The sequence below is a fragment of the Bubalus bubalis genome, chromosome 15 (genome assembly GCF_019923935.1).
Source record: "Bubalus bubalis isolate 160015118507 breed Murrah chromosome 15, NDDB_SH_1, whole genome shotgun sequence".
NCBI classification, from domain to species: domain Eukaryota; kingdom Metazoa; phylum Chordata; class Mammalia; order Artiodactyla; family Bovidae; genus Bubalus; species Bubalus bubalis.
The window spans coordinates 81,460,919-81,481,333 of record NC_059171.1 but is presented as its reverse complement, the minus strand read 5'-3'; the positions used below and the strand labels follow the sequence as shown (position 1 = coordinate 81,481,333).

Genomic DNA, 20,415 nt, shown 5'->3' with positions numbered 1-20,415 from the left:
CCACAGGGCTCAGCAGGCTTTTCGGAATGCAGGGTGATTTTTTGTTTCTTCCCAGGAAAATAAACCCTTTAAGGGCTCTTGTCTAAGTTACACAAATTTAGCAAAAGAGACTCTATCTTCTGTATTCAGTCTCAAGGACTCAGTGTCTCCAGGCCATGAGGAGAGTTTTGGGGTGCGCTGGCAGTGAGCAGGCCTGGCTGGCTGAGGGTCTGAGTGGTACAGCTGCCCCCAGACTGCTCTCAGGGACCATCTGCTGGTCCTGCATCCAGTGGAAGTCAGCGCTGGGCAGGGTGGTTCCTCCCCAAGGAAGGTGGTTCCTCCCCTAGGGAGGTGGCCCCCTGAGGTGCAGGCCTGTGGGCCTCACGGCGGGAGGAGCCCTGCCTGGGACCCCGAGGCCTGCTCGTGAAGCGGGTGCGGGCCCTGCTGAGACCAGGCTCCCCGCACTCACGGCTTCAGTACCAAAGAGCTGGTTCCCTCCCCGCAAGCCAGCCCACCTGGGCCTGGAGCAGCGCCTGGTGGCCTGGCCCCCACTGCAGGCTTGATGGGCAGGGCCACCCTGGCCTGTCTCTGGGGGCTGCTCTCTCCTGGCCCTCTGGTGGGAGCTGAGCAGAGGGGTGAAGGAGCTGTGGGGTACAGCTTGAGCCCAGTTCCTAGTGGCCAAGGCAGCTCTCCCAGGCCCAGGGCTCCCCTGTTCCACACCCAGGGCATGGTGCTGGCGGGAGACGACTCCTGCAAGGCCGACTCAGTCTTGCCTCCCCTCCACAAAGAAAGACTCCACCCCAGCCACACCCTGCTGTGGTCCCACTGCCCTCCAGGGCTGCCCCCACCTGCCAGTGGGCACAGGTGAGGACATTCAGGTCCATGCAGGCTGTGTCTCCTGTGTGTGGAATGGTGCCGTGACACCATCTCAGGTCTTTTGGGGCCAAACACCCTCTGTGGGTTCCGAAGTGACTATATTGGGGGCGGGGGGGCAGGACAGGGCGGGCTCACCTGGTCTGTGTGTGTGTGGGTGCCTGTGTGAAGCTGAGGCAGCAGAGGGCCAGGCCGCCTGGGTGGGCAGGTGAAGGTGTGTGACGGGGGCGAAACCAAGGCCGGGAGAGCTGTGCTGCGTGTGTGGGGAGGGCCAGGAGGAGCAGCACTTTGCCACCCCAGGTCAGCTGTGCACAGAGGGGCACAGCCCAGGAGCTCCAGCGGCCTGCGAGCCAGCACTGGGCGGGGGAGGCTGGTGCCCAGGCAAGGCCCCCCCTGAAGGGGTGCCCGAGACTGCTAATCTATCCCACAGCCCCACCCTGTGACAGTCACCTCAGCAGCTGAGCCTTACAGCCTGTGGAGATGGGCACCCTGGGACACTGTAGTGTGTTCTTGGCCACCGATGGAGGCTGGTGCCATGAACCTGCTTGTGGCATCTCACCAGGAGTCACTGGTTTACTGGAGGGTGTCCAAGTCACGTTGTTAGAAAGGAGAAGGCCCCAGCGGTCTGTCTCCAGGATCCCAGTCCATCTTAGCATCCTGAGCTGGTGAAGGTGGGGGTGCAAACTCAGCAGATGTGGGGGCGCAACCTCAGCAGATGTGGGGGCAGGCCTGGGGGCACAGGTCGAGCCCCACTTCCCCCTCTCACCCCACTTCCTTTTAAACACTACATTTCTCAGCCCAAAGTGAGACATTTACAAAAATAATAAAAAATAATTTTTTAAAAAGAGGAGTCAAGAGGTATTTTTACAACATACTATGTTGCTTTTGTGGTCTATAATCTCTTTCGATATTTTCTGTCTCTATAGTTTTTAAAAAGTTCCAAGCCAAGTTTTGTTTGTATTTCCTTACAAGACAGCCTCACAGATGGGCCTCCCAGCCAGGGGCTGAGGCTGGCCCCAACTTGCAGTCTCCCCACCCCAGGCCCCCAGCTCTGGCTGGCAGTGCCTTGAATGCGCATCCCTGTCTGATGGGTGCAGAAGGCCAAGGCTAGAGAAGCTGGGTCCTCTATGAAATGGGATCAGGCCCAGAACCTGAGCTGCCCTGTGGATGCTGGTGCTGGAGGGCTGGAGGCACAGAGGTGTTGGGAGACACCCTGTTCAGCTGGGACAGTCTGTTCCCACGACTTGACTCCCCCATCCCCACCCTGCATCTCACTGTGCCCCTGGAACCTCACAGCCCGCCTGCCAAGCAGCCACCTTGGTTTCCTGTCCCTGGGATCCATGTTGGGGACGGTGGGGGGCAGGGGAGAGCCCCACACCCTTCAAGGAGGCTGAGAGTAGGCCCTCCTGCAGCTCCCCAAACTCAGCCTCATCCCACCCCTGCAGCCACCCACTGGCCCTGGGCAACCTTCCCTGGACCTGAGGACCAGCAGCCCTCCATACAGCTCCCTCCCCAACAGGCCTTGCTGCCCATCCACTGGCTGAGAGTTTTACCCCATTGGGTCTGACTCCATTTCTGATTCTTTGTGACCCCATGGACTACAGCCGGCCAGGTTCCTCTGTCTATGGAATTCTCCAGGTAAGAATACTGGAATGGATAGGCATTCCCTTCTCCAGGGGATCTTCCTGACCCAGGGATCAAACTCAGGTCTCCTGCATTACAGGCAGATTCTTTACAGTCTCAGGGAAGCCCCATTTCATTACATTTGCCTCCCAGTTCTTCCAGACCTCCTCTAGGGCCTTTGGGGCGCTAGCCCTGGCACCTAGGGCCCAGGGACCCGCAGTGGCAGCGGGGACAGAGCCACACGGCCTAGCAGGTGTTTGGTTCTCCAGGCGTGGGGTACAGGACGGGCACTTAGAGGTCGCCAGGGCTCCCCACGCCCCAGATCTCCCAGCTTTGAGGCCACAGCGCTCCAGGCTCGGATCCTGCCCCCTTTACCTCTCAGCACACGACGGTTTTGCAGTTTTAACGAGCGCACGCTGAGTTTTCCAGGAATACAACCGTCGAGCACACTGAGAAGTTCAGTTCATTTTGGAACTCAAACCCCCCCTCCCGCCGGCAGCACTGGAGGTCGGAGTCCCCGCGTGTGAGGACTCCGGCACGTTCGCGGCTGATGCAGGTTCTGCGGGGACACAGATCCGAGCGCCCAAGTGCCCGTGGTCCCCGAGGCCTTCCTCTCCTCCCCTGCGAAGGCAGTGCGTTCCTCAGACCAGGTCGCGCGGGTGTCCAGAACAGCGGCAGCAAGCGGCGGGAGCCCGGGAGACCTCACCCCAAGGGCCGCTGCGATCATGGGGCGGGGCCCGGGCTCCGCGCGCAGAAGACCCGGGTGCTGAAGGCGCCTTCCACGCTTCGAGCGCTAACGCAGCCCTACTACAACTCCCAGGATGCTTTGGGCACCTGGACTACACTTCCCGAGATGCTCCGCAGCAGGACCGGGCCTGCGTGTGGGGCCAGGGAGGGCGGGGCCGCCGCGCCAGCAGAGAGCGCGGGAAGTCCGGAACCCCGGGCGCGGCGACTACAGGATGAGCCTGGAGCGCGAGCTTCGCCGTGAGTCCAGAGAAAAACGCCCGAGCGCGGGGGCTGGAGACGGCCCTGGCCCTCCCGGGCGGAGAGGCTCAGCGCTCAGGCCTCGTTATTCTCTCTGCAGAGCTGAGCAAGGCCAAAGCTAAGGCCCAGAGGAGCGGCCAGCTGCGGGAGGAGGCCTCCTTCTGCCACCAGCTAGGGGAACTCCTGGCCAGCCATGGTGCGTGAGGTGGAGTAGGGGCCGGAGGGGCCTGGGACCGGGAGGACCGGGGGTAAGGGCTTCCTGAGTACCGGCCGGCCGCCATCTCACTGGCCTTCCTGCCCCTGGCCCACTGCCCAGTCTGACTGAAGCCTGTCCCGCCCACCCAGGCTGCTACGCGGAGGCACTGCGAGAGCACCAGCAAGAGCTGCAGCTCCTGGAGACCACCGACGACCCCCTGGGCTGCGCCGTGGCCCACCGCAAAATCGGAGAGCGGCTGGCGGAGATGGAAGACTACTCGGCTGCCCTGCAGGTGGGCGGAGACCGGCCCGCCCCCACGCTGGCCACAGTCGACACTCCGTGGTTTGCATCTCCTGGGGGCAGAGCCTGCTAGGTCTCTGCCGTCCAGGCCTCTGGCTGGAGGGAAGAGGGGGACATGGTGCGATGCGGCTTCAGCTTCAGAGAGCCCTGCATCAGCAGTGGTCACCTGGTCCTTGGATGCATGCACCACAGCCTCTCCTGGGAGCGTGGCTGCAGAAACCACTGATGAACATGTTACTACTGGAGCTGAAATCACCGGGGGCTGGCTGGGTTGGATTCCAGACCTTTTATCCACACAGAACTGCCCTGGGTTCTGTGTTCCCGCAGCACCAATGACTCCCAGTCAGTCTCTTCTTGTGTGACTGGCTGGTCAGCATGTGGTGCCACCGTCCCCACAGGCAGCGCTTGGCATAGAGGAAACAGTGTGTGTGTAGCCTGGCTTCTGCCTGCACCTGGGGGCTTGGGGGACATGTGGGGCTTGCTTGCGGGGGGGATTGGCTCACAGTGGCCATTCTTCTGTGCCTCCAGCACCAGCACCGCTACCTGGAGCTAGCGTGTGCGCTCTCCAACCACGTTGAGCAGCAGAGGGCCTGGGCCACCATTGGCCGCACCCACCTGGACATCTATGACCACCACCAGTCCCAGGACGCCTTGCAGCAGGCACAGGATGCCTTCGAGAAAAGCTTGGCTATCCTGGATGAGAAGCTGCAGGGTGACTGCCCTTAGGCCTGGCCCTCCCCCACTTTGGCTTCCTGTGCTCTGCAGGGAGAAGAGGCTACAGCCTCCTTGCCCATGTGACGGGTCCCCTGTCTAGGTTCCTCCCTTTGTGAGGCTGAGACTGGCTCTCAGAAGCCACCCCCACCCCCCTCTTTGCGGCCTGCAAATCCCGTGCTCCTCCTAACCCCAGATTTGGCTGCCTTTGCTCTATTCCCTTCACTCTATCTGCAGCAGAACCCGTGGCACCTACAGGGAGAGGCTAGAAGAGGGTTGGGGAGAGGCCGGAGACCCCAAATGGGGGTGGGGCACTGAGTGTCTGCAGGGGCATCTTCCAGGTTCACTGCCCAAGCGAGAGCTGAGTGAGATGAGGACCCGAATCTACCTCAACCTGGGCCTCACCTGCGAGAGCCTGCAGCAGGTGGGCCTGTGCAGTGCCTACTTCAAGAAGAGCATCTTCCTGGCCGAGTAAGGCCCCACCAGGCCCCAGGGGGATCTGGGTTCCTGCCCCTGGAGGAAGTGGCCAGGGCGAGGGCAGCCAGCTGGCTCACCCCTGTGCCCTGTCAGTCTCCTGGGAGCAGAGGCTTGGCTTGACTTTGTGGGGCCGGAGCCCTCAGTGGTGTCTGTGGGTGCCTGCTCTGCTGTCCCTGTGCAGGAGCCCCGGGCACCGACAGCCCCGTCCCCCCACAGGCAGAACCACCTGTATGAAGACCTGTTTCGAGCCCGCTACAACCTGGGGGCCATCCACTGGCGGCGGGGGCAGCACTCGCAGGCCATGCGCTGTCTGGAGGGGGCACGGGAGTGCGCGCGCGTCCTGAAGCAGGCCTTCCTGGAGAGCGAGTGCTGCCTGCTGCTCTCGCAGGTGCCCTGGGCTCGGCCCTCGGGTGGGCTTGGGCCTTCAGGGGCCTGCAGGCTTACCTTCCCTTGCCCCCCAGGTCCTCCTAGACCTCGGGGATTTCCTGGCTGCCAAGAGAGCCTTGAAGAAGGCCTATCGGCTCGGCTCCCAGAAGCCTTTGCAGAAAGCTTCAGTCTGCCGGACCCTGAAGTATGGTGAGCCTAGGAGGGGCACTGGGGTCTCGACCCCCCAAGACAGGGTAGGGAGGGCTCCTTCTTTCAGCACATGAGGCCAGGGCATGCGTCCTTGGGGAGGGGGCACCATCGGGAGAGGCCCATCCCCACCACTTCCTGTTAGGAGGGGTCTTACTGTTCTCTGAGCCTCCATTCAGCAAGGAGTGTAGGAGGCACGCTGGGTGGTCAGGAGGCTGGTGTCTGCTCATAAGCCAGCGTCTTCACTGGCAGACCCAAGACAAAAGACGCCCTGCTTAACGGCGGGAGTATGGCCTAGTGGGACTGATAAGTGGCCCGGTGTCCTCCATTGATAAGTAGTGGTCACCAGGGCCCCTGCCTGCATCCCTGCCACAGGCCAGTCCCTACCCTGTGCTGACCTTAGTGGGTTCTCTTGCTGTGACCCCACGAGGTAGCCCCTCCTACCACCCCCTTACTGGGGGTGAGCAGAGGCTGGGTCTGGTGGTTGCTGGAGCTGGGTCAGGCCCGCGCCGGCCATCCCTGCATAAGGCTCTTTCCGGCAGTGCTGGCGGTGATCCAGCTGCAGCAGCGACTAGAGGAGTCCGAGGAGAGTGACCCCGAGGTTGCCATGGGCATCTGTGAACAGCTGGGGGACCTGTTCTCCAAGGCAGGCGACTTTCCCAAGGCCGCTGCAGCCTACCAGAAGCAGGTGTGTGCCAAGCGGGCATGGCGGATGGCAGGGGCTACAGGGGGTGGCACAGCCCTGGCCTGACGGCAGCTGCCCCCCAGCTGCACTTTGCAGAGCTGCTCAGCAGGCCGGGGCCCGAGCTGGCCGTCATCCACGTGTCCCTGGCTGCCACCCTGGGGGACATGAAGGACCACCGCCAAGCTGTGCACCATTACGAAGCGGAATTGAAGCTGCAGGAGGGCAACCCCCTGGAGGTGAGCAGTCATGGCCCCATCCTGCCCGAGGCTCCATCACAGGGCTGCCACCCTTGGGGGTGGGCACGGGGGGGCCTTGCACCCCCGGGACGGCCACCCGCCATCTCGGGTTTGGCAGCGGGGGCCATAGCCGTCAACTTTGTACTTCTCCAGGAGGCCAAGACCTGGTTGAACATTGCGCTGTCCCGTGAGGAGGCTGGCGATGCCTATGAGGTGCTGGCGCTGTGCTTCCAGAAGGCTCTTGGCTGCGCCCAGCTGGCCGGGCAGCCCCAGCTGCAGGTGGGGAGCGCCTGCCCACCCACGCTGGGATCCCGCACACAGCTTCCCCGGAGCCTGACTGCCCGCGGCCCTGTCTTGCCCATGGCCCTGAGCTGGGTGCCCCCTCTCCTCAGAGGCAGATCTTGAAGCACCTCCATGCTGTACAGCTGAGGCTGCAGCCCCAGGAGGCCCCCAGCACCGAAACCAGGCTGCAGGAACTGAAAGCGGCTGGAGACGAGGACAAGGGGGACGGGGAGGACGAGGGGGACGGGGAGGACGAGGAGGACGACGATGCTCTGGAGGCCACGGAGCTGGAGCTCTCCGAGAGTGGTGAGGCTCGCTCCCTGGCGCCTGCTTGGGGTGGCTGGGGCCAGCTCGCGGGCTTCTGACTCCTGAGGAGGGAACAGCTGGGCACCTGGCAGGTGGAAGAGGGATGCTGTCCACTAAGCAGTTGGGTGAGAGGAACCCACGGTGGAGAAGCAGGTGCTGGGAGGGTGGGCGCCCCAGAGGCAGTGGGGCTGCGCGGGCGCACACAGGTGTCACGCAGTGAAGGACACCTGCGCCCCACGTCAGCTGCTCTCACCGAGGGCGGGACCTGGGAAAGAAATAGCGGAGGTCTGGGGCTGGGGGAGACTGACCCACGGGCAGTCTCAGCTCGGGAGGCCTCGGCGCAGGGACCAGCTCACGTAGGGTGGCGGGCTTGGCTCTGCTACAGAGAACGAAGCCGACGCGTCCCCGCCACTGGAGGAAGATGAGGAGCTACGAGGCTGCCTGGGCCGGCAGAGGGTGAACAAGGTGAGGACCGCGGGCTGAGGACAGTGACCGTTCTGTGGTCACTGGTGCCATCCAGCCCCTCATGCCTCTGCCCCCGTCCTGGGCTGTGCCCACAGTGGAGCCGGCGAAACGACGTGGGAGAGACGCTGCTGCACCGAGCCTGCATCGAGGGCCGGCTGGGCCGCGTTCAAGACCTGGTGAGGCAGGTAGGCACCCCCCTGCAGGCTGGGCCGCACCCAGGACCTGGTGAGGCAGGGAGGCACTGCCCCCGCAGACTGGGCCATCTCCCCAGGGAACAGGGCAGGGCTGGAGGGCCAGAGCCAGAACTGGGGACCCTGTCCCTCCTGGTAGGGAGCATCTCTTTCTGCTGTGATCTGGGCCAGGCCAGGCTGAGGGGTGCGCCCGTGGCACCCTCTGCAGGCTTCAGTGCCAGGGAAAGGCTAGGCTGGTGGGGGCACTCGGGGCCAGGCTCCTTCCCATTCTTGGTCACAGGGCCACCCCCTAAACCCTCGGGACTACTGTGGCTGGACGCCCCTGCACGAGGCCTGCAACTACGGGCATCTGGGTGAGCATGGGACAGGGGTTCTGGCCTGTGATGGGGAGAGGGGATGTGTCCCTCCCGAGAGAGGGCCTGGGAGCCAGCTCATGCACCTGTCCGCAGACATCGTCCGTTTCCTGCTGGACCACGGGGCTGCAGTGGATGACCCAGGCGGCCAGGGCTGTGACGGCATCACGCCCCTGCATGACGCCCTCAACTGTGGCCACTTTGAGGTGGCTGAGCTGCTCATCGAGCGAGGAGCCTCTGTCACCCTCCGCACCAGGCAGGTGAGTGGACACAGGCCAGGTGGGCGTGGGCAGCGGTGGGTGGAGCTACTGCCACCAGCCCTGCCCAACTGGTACCCCCAGGGCCACAGCCCGCTGGAGACGCTGCAGCAGTGGGTGAAGCTGTACGGCAAGGATCTGGACAGTGAGACGCAGGAGAAGGCAGCTGCCATGGGGAGGCTGCTCCAAGCGGCCTCCTTGGGTCGAGGTAAGCAGGGCCTCCTCTGCCCCTGGGGATTCCACTCCTTAGCCTGAGAGTCTTGGGCCCAGGGTGGCCGTCATGTGCCAGGCACTGTCTCACAAGAGATTGCTCTCTCCGCAGCTCCCCACAGCTCCCAGGCTCCACAGACCCTCCCAAGTAACCATCTGTTTGACCCTGAGACCTCTCCTCCCTCAAGTCCTTGCCCAGGAACCCCAGAGGTCTGTGAAGCCAGCACCAGAGTGTCCCAGGGGCTGGCAGTGTCTACTGTGGCCAGACCTCGGAGGAGCAGGCACAAAGTGGCCAGCAGTAGCAGCTCAGAGGGCGAGGACAGTGCTGGCCCGTCCCAGCCCACCCAGAAGAGGCCCCGGCACGCCAGCCCATCACTGCAGACCAAGGCCCCGATGCCCGGGCCTGCCAGCGATAGGGAGGCAGCCACAACAAGTGCCAGCTGGGCTGCCTACCGGGCAGCCATCCGTGGAGTGGGCAGTGCCCAGACCTGCCGCCTGGGCCCCAGTCCACTGCGAGGGCCCAGCGAGATGCCCATCCCCCAAGCAGCACTCATCCCTAGGGAGGAGTGCTTGGCCAGAGACTGGCTGGAGGAAGACTTCCCAATGAGCCCTGGTCACCGGGGCCACCGCCCAGCCCGTCCCCAGAGCAGTGGGGATGGCGGCAGACACCGTGTCTCCGGCCCAGGCAGCGACACGGCACGCAGGCCCCGGGCCCAGGCCCGGCAGAGCCGGTTGCCCTATCTCGAGAGCCGGAGCACACCAGTCAGAGCAGACAGAGCCGACAACCCGGCCACAGAGCCCGCACGGAGCCCCGACGTCCCCAGGGTCGTGGCGCCCGCTGGAGAAAACCCCACAGCAGGCCGCCTCCCGGTGGGTGCTCACACCTGGGGCAGAGTGCCACCCAGGCTGTGGGAGAGGATGGGCAGGGGCCTGTCTCTCCTGGCTTCAGCCCCTTCTTCCCTGCCCCCACGCCTAGGGTCAGGTCCTGCCCCCTCCCATCCGAGTCCGAGTTCGAGTTCAGGACAACCTCTTCCTCATTCCCGTTCCACACCGGTAAGGTGTCTCCTCCCGGCGCCCGGCTCGCTGTGCCTCTGTGGGCTCTGTGCTGGGGATGGTGCCCGGGGGCAGTAGAGGGCCCTTGTCGAGATGAGACCTGTGATGAGAGCCCACCTGGCCCTATCCCTCGCCCCTGGGGGACTGCTTGCGGGGAGGTGCCGGCAGGCACGGGCTCAGGAAGGCCCCGAGTGGTCTGCCAGGCCCTGGGATCCCTAAGAGTGGCCTGGAGGTGCCCCGGTGTGCACGTCGCAGGCGGACAGGAGGAGAGGGAGGAGCTGCGCACCCCCAGGTGGCAGGGCAGGAACCTGCCTGTACTCAGCCCGCACCCGTGCCCACACAGGGAGGCCCACTCTGTGGCTTGGCTGGCTGAGCAGGCCGCCCAGCGTCACTACCAGGCCTCCGGGCTGCTGCCTCGGCTCTCCCTGCAGAAAGAGGGGGCCCTGCTGGCCCCTCAGGACCCCATCCCCGACGTGCTGCAGAGCAACGAGGAGGTGAGTGGCCAGAGCCAGGGCCCTGAGCTGGGGGCGTCCTCTAGGACGGGTCGGGGCCACTCACCGCTGCTGCTCGCCAGGTGTTGGCTGAGGTGACTTCGTGGGACCTCCCCCCACTGAGGGACCGCTACCGCCGGGCCTGCCAGACCCTGGAGCAAGGTAAGGGTCCAGGCAGCCCTGCGGAGACCTGGGCAGAGAACTAGACCAGGCCCACGGCCTTCAGTCCCAGGACCCCAGGCATTGACTGGGGTCCCCCCGCCACATCTGGCCTCAGGGTTTCCTCCCCTACCTAGTGGCCCCGTAGCGTGTAGGTAGTGGGGGCAGGAGGTGGCTCCATCTGGAGGTGGGTCAGCACCACGCACCCTGGCTCTGCAGCATGCCTTGGGGCCCCAGGAGCTGCCCTGGAGCTCATGCTGGATCGGGGGGCGGGGTGCCGCCTGACTGGCCACCACTGACTCCCAGGGCAGGACAGGCGGGACCTGTCCTGGTGACACCATGTCCCTCCCCAGGGGAGCACCAGCAGGTGCTACAGGCCGTGGAGCACCAGGGCTCAGCCCCCACATTCAGCGCCTGCTCCCTGGCACTGCGCCAGGCCCAGCTCACGCCACTGCTGCGGGCCCTGAAGCTGCACTCAGCACTCCGGGAGCTTCGCCTGGCCGGGAACCGGCTGGGGGATGGGTGTGTTGCTGAGCTGCTGGCCACCCTGAACACCGTGCCCGGCCTGACCCTCCTCGACCTGTCCTCTAACCACCTGGGCCCTGAAGGCCTGCGCCAGCTTGCTGCGGGCCTCCTGGGGCAGACCACCTTGCAGGTAAGAGGTACAGGGAACACCAGCATCTGAGTATCCACATCCAGCCCATCCCTGGTGGGGAGGTGCAGTTGAGAGCGCTGGCCAGCGCCCAGATCCAGGTGGCAAACACCAGACCCTCTGGGGGCCCTGTGTCTCCCACAGAACTTGGAAGAGCTGGACTTGAGCATGAACCCCCTCGGGGATGGCTGTGGCCAGGCCCTGGCCTCCGTCCTGCGGGCCTGCCCCGTGCTTTGCACCCTGCACCTCCAGGCCTGTGGCTTTGGCCCCAGCTTCTTCCTGAGCCATCAGGTGGCCCTGGGCAGTGCCTTCCAAGGTGAGCTGCTGGCACATCCACTCCCCGGCCCCAGGGGTTCAGAGAGCCTCAAACCAGGGCACCAGCTTGGCTCTCGGGAGCATGTGGGTGGACATGGGGGTGGCTTGCCTGGCCTGGGCAGCCCCCCAGGACCCAGACCTAGTCCCAGCTACATACACTGCAGGCCCAGCCCTGTTGCTCCCCAGCTCTGAGCATTCTGTTTGTGGGAGACGATTCCACCCGCAGTCCCAGCACCAAGAGGTGGGAAACTGAGCATCCTCCAGGAGGTTTTCCACGGAGGCCTGAGCTAGGAAGTGAGGCTCAGAGCTGGGAGCGCAGCAGAGGGGAGGAGGGGCTGGGACTTGGGTGGTAGACGGAGTGCCCCCACCCAGCCCTGCCCCACCATGTGTGGGTGTCCCAGTCTTGGGGCCACCCTGTCATGAGTAGGGACAGGTCGGGTACCCAGAAGTGGTGGGAAGAAACTGAGCTCAGGAGTCTGGTGCTGCCCCCTCCCCAGCGTGAGACCCTGAGCTGGAGACCCCATTTCCCAGTGCATAGAACCTCGGAGACAGTGACAGCCTCCCAAGGGTCACGGGGGCTCTGGGCCAAGGCCTGGGGGCAGGGAGGAACCTGATGGAGGGTCTGGCCTTCATATAGACACCAAGCGCCTGAAGACACTGTCCCTGTCCTACAATGGCCTGGGCCCCACTGCTCTGGGCCAGGTCCTGGGGAGCATGCCGGCACACAGCCTCCTGCGCCTGGAGCTGAGCTCTGTGGCCACTGGCAAGAGTGACCTCGGCCTCACGGAGCCTGTGGTTCGCTACCTGAGCCAGGTACTCATTCAAGGGGGGCACTAAGCCAGAGGCACCTTGACCCCCAGGACTGGGGTTGGGGGAGCTGGGAGAGGGTGCAAGTTGGGAGAGAACAGGGGTGGGGAACTCTTTCTATAGACCTGCTTGCCTCGGGTTCCGAGGTCCTGGCCAACAGGAAAGGCACCTGGGTGGCGCGGGTCTACTGAGATCACGTCATGGTGTGCCAAGTATGACCCACTCCTCTGGGTAGAAGCATTTCCTTCTGACCTGCAGACTTGGGGAGACGCCGCCCCCTCTGGCTTCGGGGGTCAGGCATGCTTCACTCCATCATTCTCAAGGGATGGGGGTGGTGTCTGGCGCTCTGGGTGTAGGGCCTCTACTGGGAGGCAGGGAGGGCAGGTGTCCCTCTCTGATGTCTAGGAAGGCTGCGTCCTGGAGCACCTGAGCCTGTCGGCAAACCACCTGGGCGACAAAGACGTGAGAGCTCTGAGCAGGTAACGCTGCCACTACCCTGCGGGTCTGGTCTCATAGCTGGGAGGCTGGGGCCTCACGACCTGCCTCCCTCGGGCTCTCACATCCTTCTGCTGGGTCCTCTCCTGTCACCCATGTGCCATGGCCCATGCCAGGGCCACTGCTCCATGGCCTCTAGCTTCAGTGGCTCTCAGGAGTGTCTGGTGTCACCTGGGGCAGCTTCCCCTCATGATGGAAACTGACCCCCAGGCTTCTGCCCTGTCTCAGATGTCTCCCTCTCTGCCCCTCACTGGTCTCGCTGGACCTGTCTGCCAACCCTGAGGTCAGCAGTGCTGGCCTGGAGGAGCTCCTGTCTACCCTCCAAAAGCGGCCCCAAGGCCTCAGCTTCCTGGGCCTGTCAGGTGAGCTCTGGGTGTGGCGGCCGCAGCTGCCCAACTGGAGCTGGTGACACAGCCCCTGCTTGGGAACTTGACTGAGGCCCAGGTGCCTCCTCTGAAGGGGCCGTCCTGCCACTAGCCAGGCTGCAGAGTGGAGCTGGGGCCCCTGGGTGCTCAAGTGGAGGACAGTGCCCAGCGCGCTCAGAGGCAGGTGCAAGCCTCACCCCTCAAACTGCAGGGCGGGAGGAGCATAGGCCTCTGCCTCCAGCCTGGTCAGCCCGACCCTCAAGACCATGGCTGGGCGACCCACTGCCGCAGGGACTTTTTCATTCCTATTGTCCAGAGGGAGGGAGGGAGGTCAGCCTAGAGTGGCAATACCTGCCTCCGAGGGACCCTTCTGATTCTGGCCAGTGCACCCTGACTGTACCATCTAGGCCTGTGGCCTGACAGGTGGTTCTCTGGCCACACCTGTTGCAGGACCCCGTCTTGAGAACGACCCCAGGGAGGTGCATTGGGTGAACTGGTGCGTCCTGCTGGGGCTGGGGGCAGGGCAGACCAGACTTGGCCCTCCAGAGAACCAGGGCTGGGAGTGGGTGTGCACACTGGGGACCCCTGGGTTCTTCCTGCTCCTCGCCCACTGCCCCACAGGGCCAGGCTGGTTCTTCAGGAAGGCCCTCCTGAAGGCAGGCTGGTAGGCGACCCAGCCCTCACTCAGCTGTGGGGCCGCTACCCACACATCTGGCTTCCTGGCACCTGTAGGCTCTCACCAAGCCCCCTGCTGGGTACTCTGTGGTCTCTGAGGATTGAGCATTGGCAGTTCAGTGTCTTGAGACTCCCAAGAAGCCATGCTGGGTCCATCTTATGGACAGAGACATCATCAGACACTGTCAGAGGCACAGATGTGAATGTAGTGTTTCAGAGCTGACCTCCCTCCTGCCTGACCACTGGCTGTGGGAGGGGTCTGCGGTCCTAGGCAGCCTCTGGGAGAGCACCCTCCATCCTTGAGAATGATCTGGCCTCTCCTGGGCTTTGCTCATGCCCCTCACTGCAGCCCTCGGGGCCTCAGGGGAAGTGCATATCATCCCTAGGGCAACACTGTAAAGAAAAAAGTCCTGTGAGACCCGAGACAAACCCCACTAGCTCCCGTGGGACTCCTGCTGCATCCTGCCAGGAGCAGCTCCCCAAGGCTGACTTCTGCCTCCCCTCTGCAGGCTGTGCTGTTCAGGGCCCCCTGGGCCTAGACCTCTGGGACAAAGTTGTGGCGCAGCTGCAGGAGCTGCAGCTGTGCACCAGACGTCTCTCCGCTGAGGACCGGGATGCCCTGCACCAGCTGTTTCCCAGCCAGCTGGGCCCCAAAGTGTGCACCCTGGACCAGGGCCCCAAGCTCTTCTTCAGGCACCTCTGACTGGCCAGCCTCATGGTGTGCCCTCCCCAGGCCTCTAATAAAGAAGCCACTGCTGCTTCCACCCCTCTCTGCTGTTGCTCCTTGGAAGGCAAGTGGGAGGTGGAAGGCAGGGTTGTAAAGCTTAGAGCCCACAGGAACTGAGGGTGTTACTGGAGCAGGTTCGTCTGCCCAGGAAACAGCGAGCCAAAACCCAGAGACACCAAGGTTTGCAGCAGAGGAAGGATTTATTCACAAGGCAGCCAAGCGAGGTGATGGGAGGACAGGTCTCATATTTGGTTCCTCAAAGGCGAGGGGCTTGCGACATTACAGTATAAAGAAACAGGTTGGGGGAATTCCCTGGTGATTAGGACTCTGCACTTTCACTGCCAATGGCTAGGTTCGATCCCTGGTAGGGGAATTAAGATCCCACGAGCCTCAGTGCCCCCCACAAAAAGCAGGATGATTTTAGGTGTGGGGAGAGAACCTTGGAGGCAGGGAAGAGGTGAGATCATCTGTTCTGCAGAGGCACATCTGAATTGCTTCTTCATGGCACACGTTAAAAATGGTGGCACATGATAGGGTGGAGCTCTGAAGGCATTAGGTCATTCGCTGGACCCCGGAGCAGGGCCAGTTTTAGCGTCGTACATGCAAGCTTTTGTATCAACAATTAAAGCAACCTCGATCCGTGAAGACAGGCTACAAATGGAGGGCCTGCGGGAAGGGCTACCCACTCCAGTATTCTGGCCTGGAGAATTCCATGGACTGCATAGTCGGAAGGGCGGCAAGCCTTCACACAGTTAACTTGCAGTGTTACTTCAGTTTCTTATATGTGTGTATGCACACGTTATTTTTCAGATTCTTTTCCATTATAGGTTATTACAAGAGACTGCATATAATTCCCCACGCTATACAGTAGGTCCTTGTTTACCGCGGGCTTCTTAACAAGCGGTAAGACAAGCTCTAAGGTTTCTGTTACCAGTTTCTGTTAACCCTGTGGGGCGGTTTCAAGGGCAGAGCTGGCCGCTTAGAGGCCCTCCAGGGGAACGCAAAGCCGCTTATCCGCAGCTTGCTTCCCTCTGTCCCAAGGACACACTCACCCGCAGCCTCAGCTCTCAGGGGGCGGGGCGTAGCCAGCGCGCAGGCGCAGGCGGCGGGGCCTGGTGCAGGTGTAGCGTGCGCAGGCGCAGGCGGCGGGGCCTGGCGCGCAGGCGCGGGAGCAGACGTCAGGCGCGCCCCGCCCTCGCGCCGTCGCTGGGACCTGCGAGGCGGTCCAGGTATTCCGGGCCAGGGACGGGCGGAAAAGGCGGTCTGACCAAAACCCACGGTCTTCGCCACGCTGCGGAGGGTCCTCTGCATCCCTGCTCCTCGGTGCCCTCTCGGAGTTCTGTGTCCCGGGCCCCCGGGTCTCCTGGTTCCGTCCGGGGCTCTGAGGCAGTCTCCCGGGCCTGCGCGCCCTGCGCTTGCTGGGCTTTCTCTGGGAGCTCGCCGCCCTGCTCGTGCAGGGTGACGATGCTCAGCGTGTGGCCGCGGAGCTCCCCTTTCGTGGCTGCTGGGGTCCCGCTGTAGGGCCACAGCCGAGCCCCTGATTGTTCCTGGCCGTCCCACCGCCTCACTGTTGCTGAGCGGTCTGTGTCCCTGCCCCGCCCCCGCCGCGCCCAGCTGAACTCACAGCCTCGTCCCCCAGGCCTCATCCCGCCTTCCCGCTGCACTGCCTCTGCGCCGGGTCCCGGGGCTCAGCATAGGCTGTCTTTTCGCTACCTTGGTTCACCCTCAGCCATTTCCTGTGGGGCGCCACCCACCCACTCAGTGCCACAGGCTCAGGCTGCCCGTCCGGGCCTCTCCCCTGACCTCCAGGCGCCTCTGCAGCCTCCTTGGAGCCTGCGGAGCTTCTCAAAGCCCACACGTTCAAACCGTAGTACACCCACCTACTGTCTACACCTACTCTGTTTACCGTCTCCGTGTCAGCTCATCTGACGGTCATGGTGCCTTTGGTCCGAAAATAAGGATGTCGTTCTTGAGTCGTTTTTAATTTTTACCCATTTTAAAATTCTCTATTGCACCTGGTGGGTCCATCTCCAAAGCACGTCTGAACCTCGCCCCAGCCACTGCATCAACTTCTCAAGTGAGCAGGGCTCCTGCTTCCACTGTCTGCTCAGCTCGCTGCCCATCTGGGTCCCCGAGGACTTGTCTCCAATTGTCCAGTGACTCCAGCTCGCTGCACCAGGATAAGCCCAGACTCCTCTTGCCTGTGAGTGGTGCGTCCTTTGACAAACCACCCCCCGACACACACTCCCCTCTGCCTTTATCATCCTCTGGACTGTCCTCACAGAAAGTTCACCCCAACCCCCGTTGGTCTGCTCCAAATTTATTCTTGTGTGAAGACATGCTCGGGATTGTCTTTTAAGAGGTTGCGTCGTGTGTTCTCTTCTGCAGGTCACTCCTCCAGTGGCTGCAGCATCTTCCTCTCTTTCCCGGTCACCTGACTCAGAGCCGGCAGGATGTTTCACGGGATCCCAGCCACTCCTGGCATGGGAGGTGAGTATGGCCCATGATGGGCCCAGGGACCCAGAGGGCCGCAGAGGCCAGGGGTTGCCAGCAGGCTATAACGTCTGACACAACAAGGTCCCAGGGGGTAGCCAGGGGCCCAAAGACCTCCTCCAAGTGGGGTCAGCTGGATGCAGAGATGACAGCTGTGGTGTGCCTGGGCTTCAGGGTGTCTCAAGTGTCCCGGAGTCCCCAAGCCAGGAGGATGGCGGCAAAGCATGTGGCAGACATTGTGTACCCACAACCACATCATGAGCAAGATGTGGTCACTCAGCTATAGGGGCAGTAGCTGAGCAACAGGAGTGGAATGGAGCACCAGGCCTGGCGTGCAGCCCCTGAACCCAGAGGCCTGTGCTCTGCTCGGGTTCCCTTCAGAGTGAGGGGGGCCTATGTTCTGCTCGGGTCCCCTGCAGACTAAGAGGGGCTGGGACTGCAGTTCCTAGGGCCAGGGTGGTGGCCAGGCTCGCTGGGGTGACTTTCCACTCTGCCTGTTCTTTCGCAGCCCCTGGAAACAAGCCGGAGCTGTATGAGGTGAGTGGTGGGCACCCTCCTGGCCACGTCAACTTTGGTTCTCGTCTGCGTGGTCCTCACTGGGGCCCCGCAGCCTCACTGGTGCTGCTGGCCGACCCTCCGCCCGGTCTCCCGACAGGAAGTGAAGCTGTACAAGAACGCCCGTGAGCGGGAGAAGTGAGTCCAGCCCCAGGCTGCCTGCCTCCCCCACCCTGGGGGTCTTCCCAGGGAAACAGGTTCCCAGAAGCCTCTGCTCGGGGTGGGGTGAGGAGGCGGCCAGACCAAGAGCTCCACCTCAGTGGCACCCAGGCAGGGCTGGCAGGTGTGCTCGGGCCGTCAGCTTCCTGCCTGGGCAGCCTGAAGTCTGCGCCCCCTCAGGTATGACAACATGGCGGAGCTGTTTGCGGTGGTGAAGACGATGCAGGCCCTGGAGAAGGCGTACATCAAGGACTGCGTCACCCCCAACGAGTGAGAGCCCGCCTCCCTGCACTGCTGGCCCAGCCTCGGAAGCTCAGTTCTGGCCTCCCAGGCCAGGTGCTCAGTGGGGAGGGAGGGTGGGCAGTCTGGGGGCAGTGCCCACGTGGGTGCGGCTGCACCCAGCTCTCTCCAGGGTTCTGGCCCCGCCCCACTCCCCGGGACCTCATCGGTGAGAACTCTTTGAAGGAGAGCTGGGGGCTCGGGCAGTCAGTCCATGGGGAGCCGCTGGCTAGGCCTGGCAGCCCGGAGGTATGTGGGGCCTTTGTCTAGTGCGGTCGTGCCCCGCAGCAGCACTGTGAGCTGTCCATGTGGGGGCATAGCCAACACAGCCCAGGAAACAGGCTCAGGGACCTGGCTGGGACCTGCGGGGCCAACTTGCAAAGTCCACACTGGTCCTCTGTGGCAGCCACGTTTGGGGCATTACCCCACCCCACCCCCTGCACCTTTCAAAGCTTCATGAGGAAGCTTCCGCCCCCATGGCCGGTCTCTGGCCCTTCACGTCTTGTCCATGCGAGCTGCCCCGTGTCTGGAAGGGCAGAGGATAAGCAGAAGGGACCCGGAGGCATTGGCCTGGCACTGCGGGCAGCAGCCTGGCCTCTTCCCCCAGGTATACTGCAGCCTGCTCCCGACTCCTGGTCCAGTACAAGGCGGCCTTCCGGCAGGTCCAGGGCTCAGAAATCAGCTCCATTGATGAATTCTGCCGCAAGTTTCGCGTGAGTGAGCGACTCCTTCACCCTGAGGGACGGGGGCAGGCATAGGGGCCCCGGGGCTGCGGCCGGGCTGCCCTGTGAGGCCCAGCTATGATCCCCCCCTCAGCTGGACTGCCCACTGGCTATGGAGAGGATCAAGGAGGACCGGCCTATCACCATCAAGGACGACAAAGGCAACCTGAACCGCTGCATAGCCGACGTGGTCTCGGTGCGGGCCCTGTGCGCATGCCCCGAACCGCCGCAGGGGTCCACCGGGGCGGGGGCTGGGGGGGGGCGCCCCAAGGCCCCGCCCTGTCCCAGGCCTACCTGGGTCGTGTCCTGCATTCCTACCCAGTAGCCCCTGGTTTTAGGAATGGGTGCGGAGGGTGGGGGGGTGCGGGGAAGGCCCAAGTGATCCTCCAGCTAAGGCGAGCAAGGGGCGGGGTGGAGCGGCCCCAGGCTCCTCTCTGCAGAGGAACCAGGGTGTCGGGGGTCTGAGCCGGGGGTCCGGGAAGTCACACGCACACACACTTGCTCCCAGCTCTTTATCACGGTGATGGACAAGCTGCGCCTGGAGATCCGAGCCATGGACGAGGTGAGGCCCTGGGCAGGGGGAAGGGGGATGGGGAGGTTCTGAGGAGCCAGGCTCGGGGGCGGGTCCCAGCGGGCGCTGTTCCCTTAGATCCAGCCTGACCTGCGGGAGCTGATGGAGACCATGCACCGCATGAGCCACCTGCCCCCTGACTTCGAGGGCCGCCAGACGGTCAGCCAGTGGTGAGTGCTTGTCGCTTGCCAGGGCCCCCAACCCTGCCCCCCCCAACCCTAGCCCCAGTCCCCTCCCCTGTGCACACACCCCCTGGGTCTATAGCTACACACACACACACACACCCATGCATGAACGCTCTGGCCCCATAGTCCTTCCCTCCACAGACACATATACATACACAAACACACACACGCACACACCACAGCCCCATAGCCCTCCCTCTCCACCACTGCACACACACACAAGTGCTATAGCCCTACCCTCCAGACACCGCCCCCCACCCCAAGCCGCATAACCTTACACACACACACACCCCAGCCCCATAGCCCCCCCCCCCCCCCCACACACACACACTCAGGCGCTGTACCCTGTGCCCTGCAGGCTGCAGACCCTGAGTGGCATGTCGGCCTCAGACGAGCTGGATGACTCCCAGGTGCGCCAGATGCTCTTCGACCTGGAGTCGGCCTACAACGCCTTCAACCGCTTCCTGCATGCCTGAGCCCTGGCTCCCCAGGCCCGCCTTCCGCCATGGTTCCTGCTTCCCCGGACACCTGCTTTCCACGACCACCCGTCTGTCTGTTCATGGCGTCTGGAGTCCCCTCTTCCCAATAAAGCTGTTTTCTGACCTGCTGCTGAGGGCCCTCCTCCCTCTCCAGCCCTTCCCTGTCTGTCCTCTCGGCCCTGGGAGCAGGCATTGGCCTCTCTGGTGGGCACAGTCTGACACACAGGCAGGGCTGACTAAATCTGCCGGCCACAGCCACCCCCAGTCTGAGAGCAGGAGGCTGTGCTGCCTGGGCTTGGCGGTCTGGCCACAGCCCCACCAGCATCTCCCGGCCCTGGAGACGGGCAGCTGGGGCAAGCTCACACCTTTGCAGCAGGACCCGTCCTCGCGCAGGGCTCACTGGAGTCCCAGCTGACAGCTGCCAAGGGCAGTCCTCACCCAGGAGCAGTGGACAGCTCGGAACCCCTGGACTGGCCTCACCCAAAGCCTGGTGGGGAAGCACCCCCTGCTCCCTGTGCCCGCTCCAGGGCCT

At 63.5% G+C, this 20,415-nt stretch overlaps 2 protein-coding genes across 5 annotated transcripts; both read left to right on the top strand.

Annotated features, from left to right (window-relative positions):
* The first annotated feature begins 3,306 nt into the window (after nt 1–3,306).
* On the top strand, nt 3,307–14,477 carry TONSL (tonsoku like, DNA repair protein). The gene is made up of 26 exons (XM_025265630.3): nt 3,307–3,459; nt 3,560–3,655; nt 3,805–3,947; nt 4,484–4,667; nt 5,008–5,137; nt 5,360–5,531; nt 5,605–5,719; nt 6,259–6,404; nt 6,485–6,637; nt 6,791–6,916; nt 7,030–7,225; nt 7,611–7,690; nt 7,786–7,875; nt 8,162–8,234; nt 8,331–8,494; nt 8,576–8,699; nt 8,814–9,571; nt 9,678–9,754; nt 10,098–10,248; nt 10,329–10,407; nt 10,758–11,059; nt 11,201–11,372; nt 12,009–12,184; nt 12,584–12,657; nt 12,902–13,035; nt 14,223–14,477. The coding sequence occupies exons 1-26, from the start codon at nt 3,435–3,437 to the stop codon at nt 14,414–14,416; spliced, it is 4,134 nt and encodes a 1,377-aa protein (XP_025121415.1). The 5' UTR covers nt 3,307–3,434; the 3' UTR covers nt 14,417–14,477.
* A 1,036-nt stretch (nt 14,478–15,513) lies between these two features.
* VPS28 (VPS28 subunit of ESCRT-I) lies at nt 15,514–20,011 on the top strand. 4 transcript variants are annotated; one of them, XM_025265632.2, is made up of 11 exons: nt 15,515–15,669; nt 16,477–16,643; nt 16,829–16,930; nt 17,442–17,470; nt 17,589–17,626; nt 17,828–17,917; nt 18,534–18,639; nt 18,743–18,844; nt 19,157–19,210; nt 19,298–19,389; nt 19,763–20,011. In XM_025265632.2, the coding sequence occupies exons 3-11, from the start codon at nt 16,894–16,896 to the stop codon at nt 19,878–19,880; spliced, it is 666 nt and encodes a 221-aa protein (XP_025121417.1). In that variant the 5' UTR covers nt 15,515–15,669; nt 16,477–16,643; nt 16,829–16,893; the 3' UTR covers nt 19,881–20,011. The 4 variants fall into 4 exon arrangements, with proteins under 4 accessions (XP_044784383.1, XP_025121417.1, XP_025121418.1 ...); XM_025265633.2 differs by having other exon boundaries at nt 16,477–16,650; XM_044928448.1 differs by lacking the exon at nt 18,743–18,844 and having other exon boundaries at nt 15,514–15,669.
* The last annotated feature ends 404 nt before the right edge of the window (nt 20,012–20,415 follow it).

What these genes read in the sequence shown, in the direction of transcription:
- TONSL (XM_025265630.3), top strand. Translation starts at nt 3,435, where the DNA reads ATGAGCCTGGAGCGCGAGCTTCGCC. An exon ending in TGGGGCAGACCACCTTGCAG is followed by an intron (nt 11,060 to 11,200) that starts GTAAGAGGTACA and finishes TGTCTCCCACAG; the next exon opens with AACTTGGAAGAGCTGGACTT. An exon ending in CCTGGGCAGTGCCTTCCAAG is followed by an intron (nt 11,373 to 12,008) that starts GTGAGCTGCTGG and finishes GCCTTCATATAG; the next exon opens with ACACCAAGCGCCTGAAGACA.
- VPS28 (XM_025265632.2), top strand. Translation starts at nt 16,894, where the DNA reads ATGTTTCACGGGATCCCAGCCACTCCTGGCATGGGAG. An exon ending in AGCCACTCCTGGCATGGGAG is followed by an intron (nt 16,931 to 17,441) that starts GTGAGTATGGCC and finishes GTTCTTTCGCAG; the next exon opens with CCCCTGGAAACAAGCCGGAG. An exon ending in AATTCTGCCGCAAGTTTCGC is followed by an intron (nt 18,640 to 18,742) that starts GTGAGTGAGCGA and finishes TCCCCCCCTCAG; the next exon opens with CTGGACTGCCCACTGGCTAT.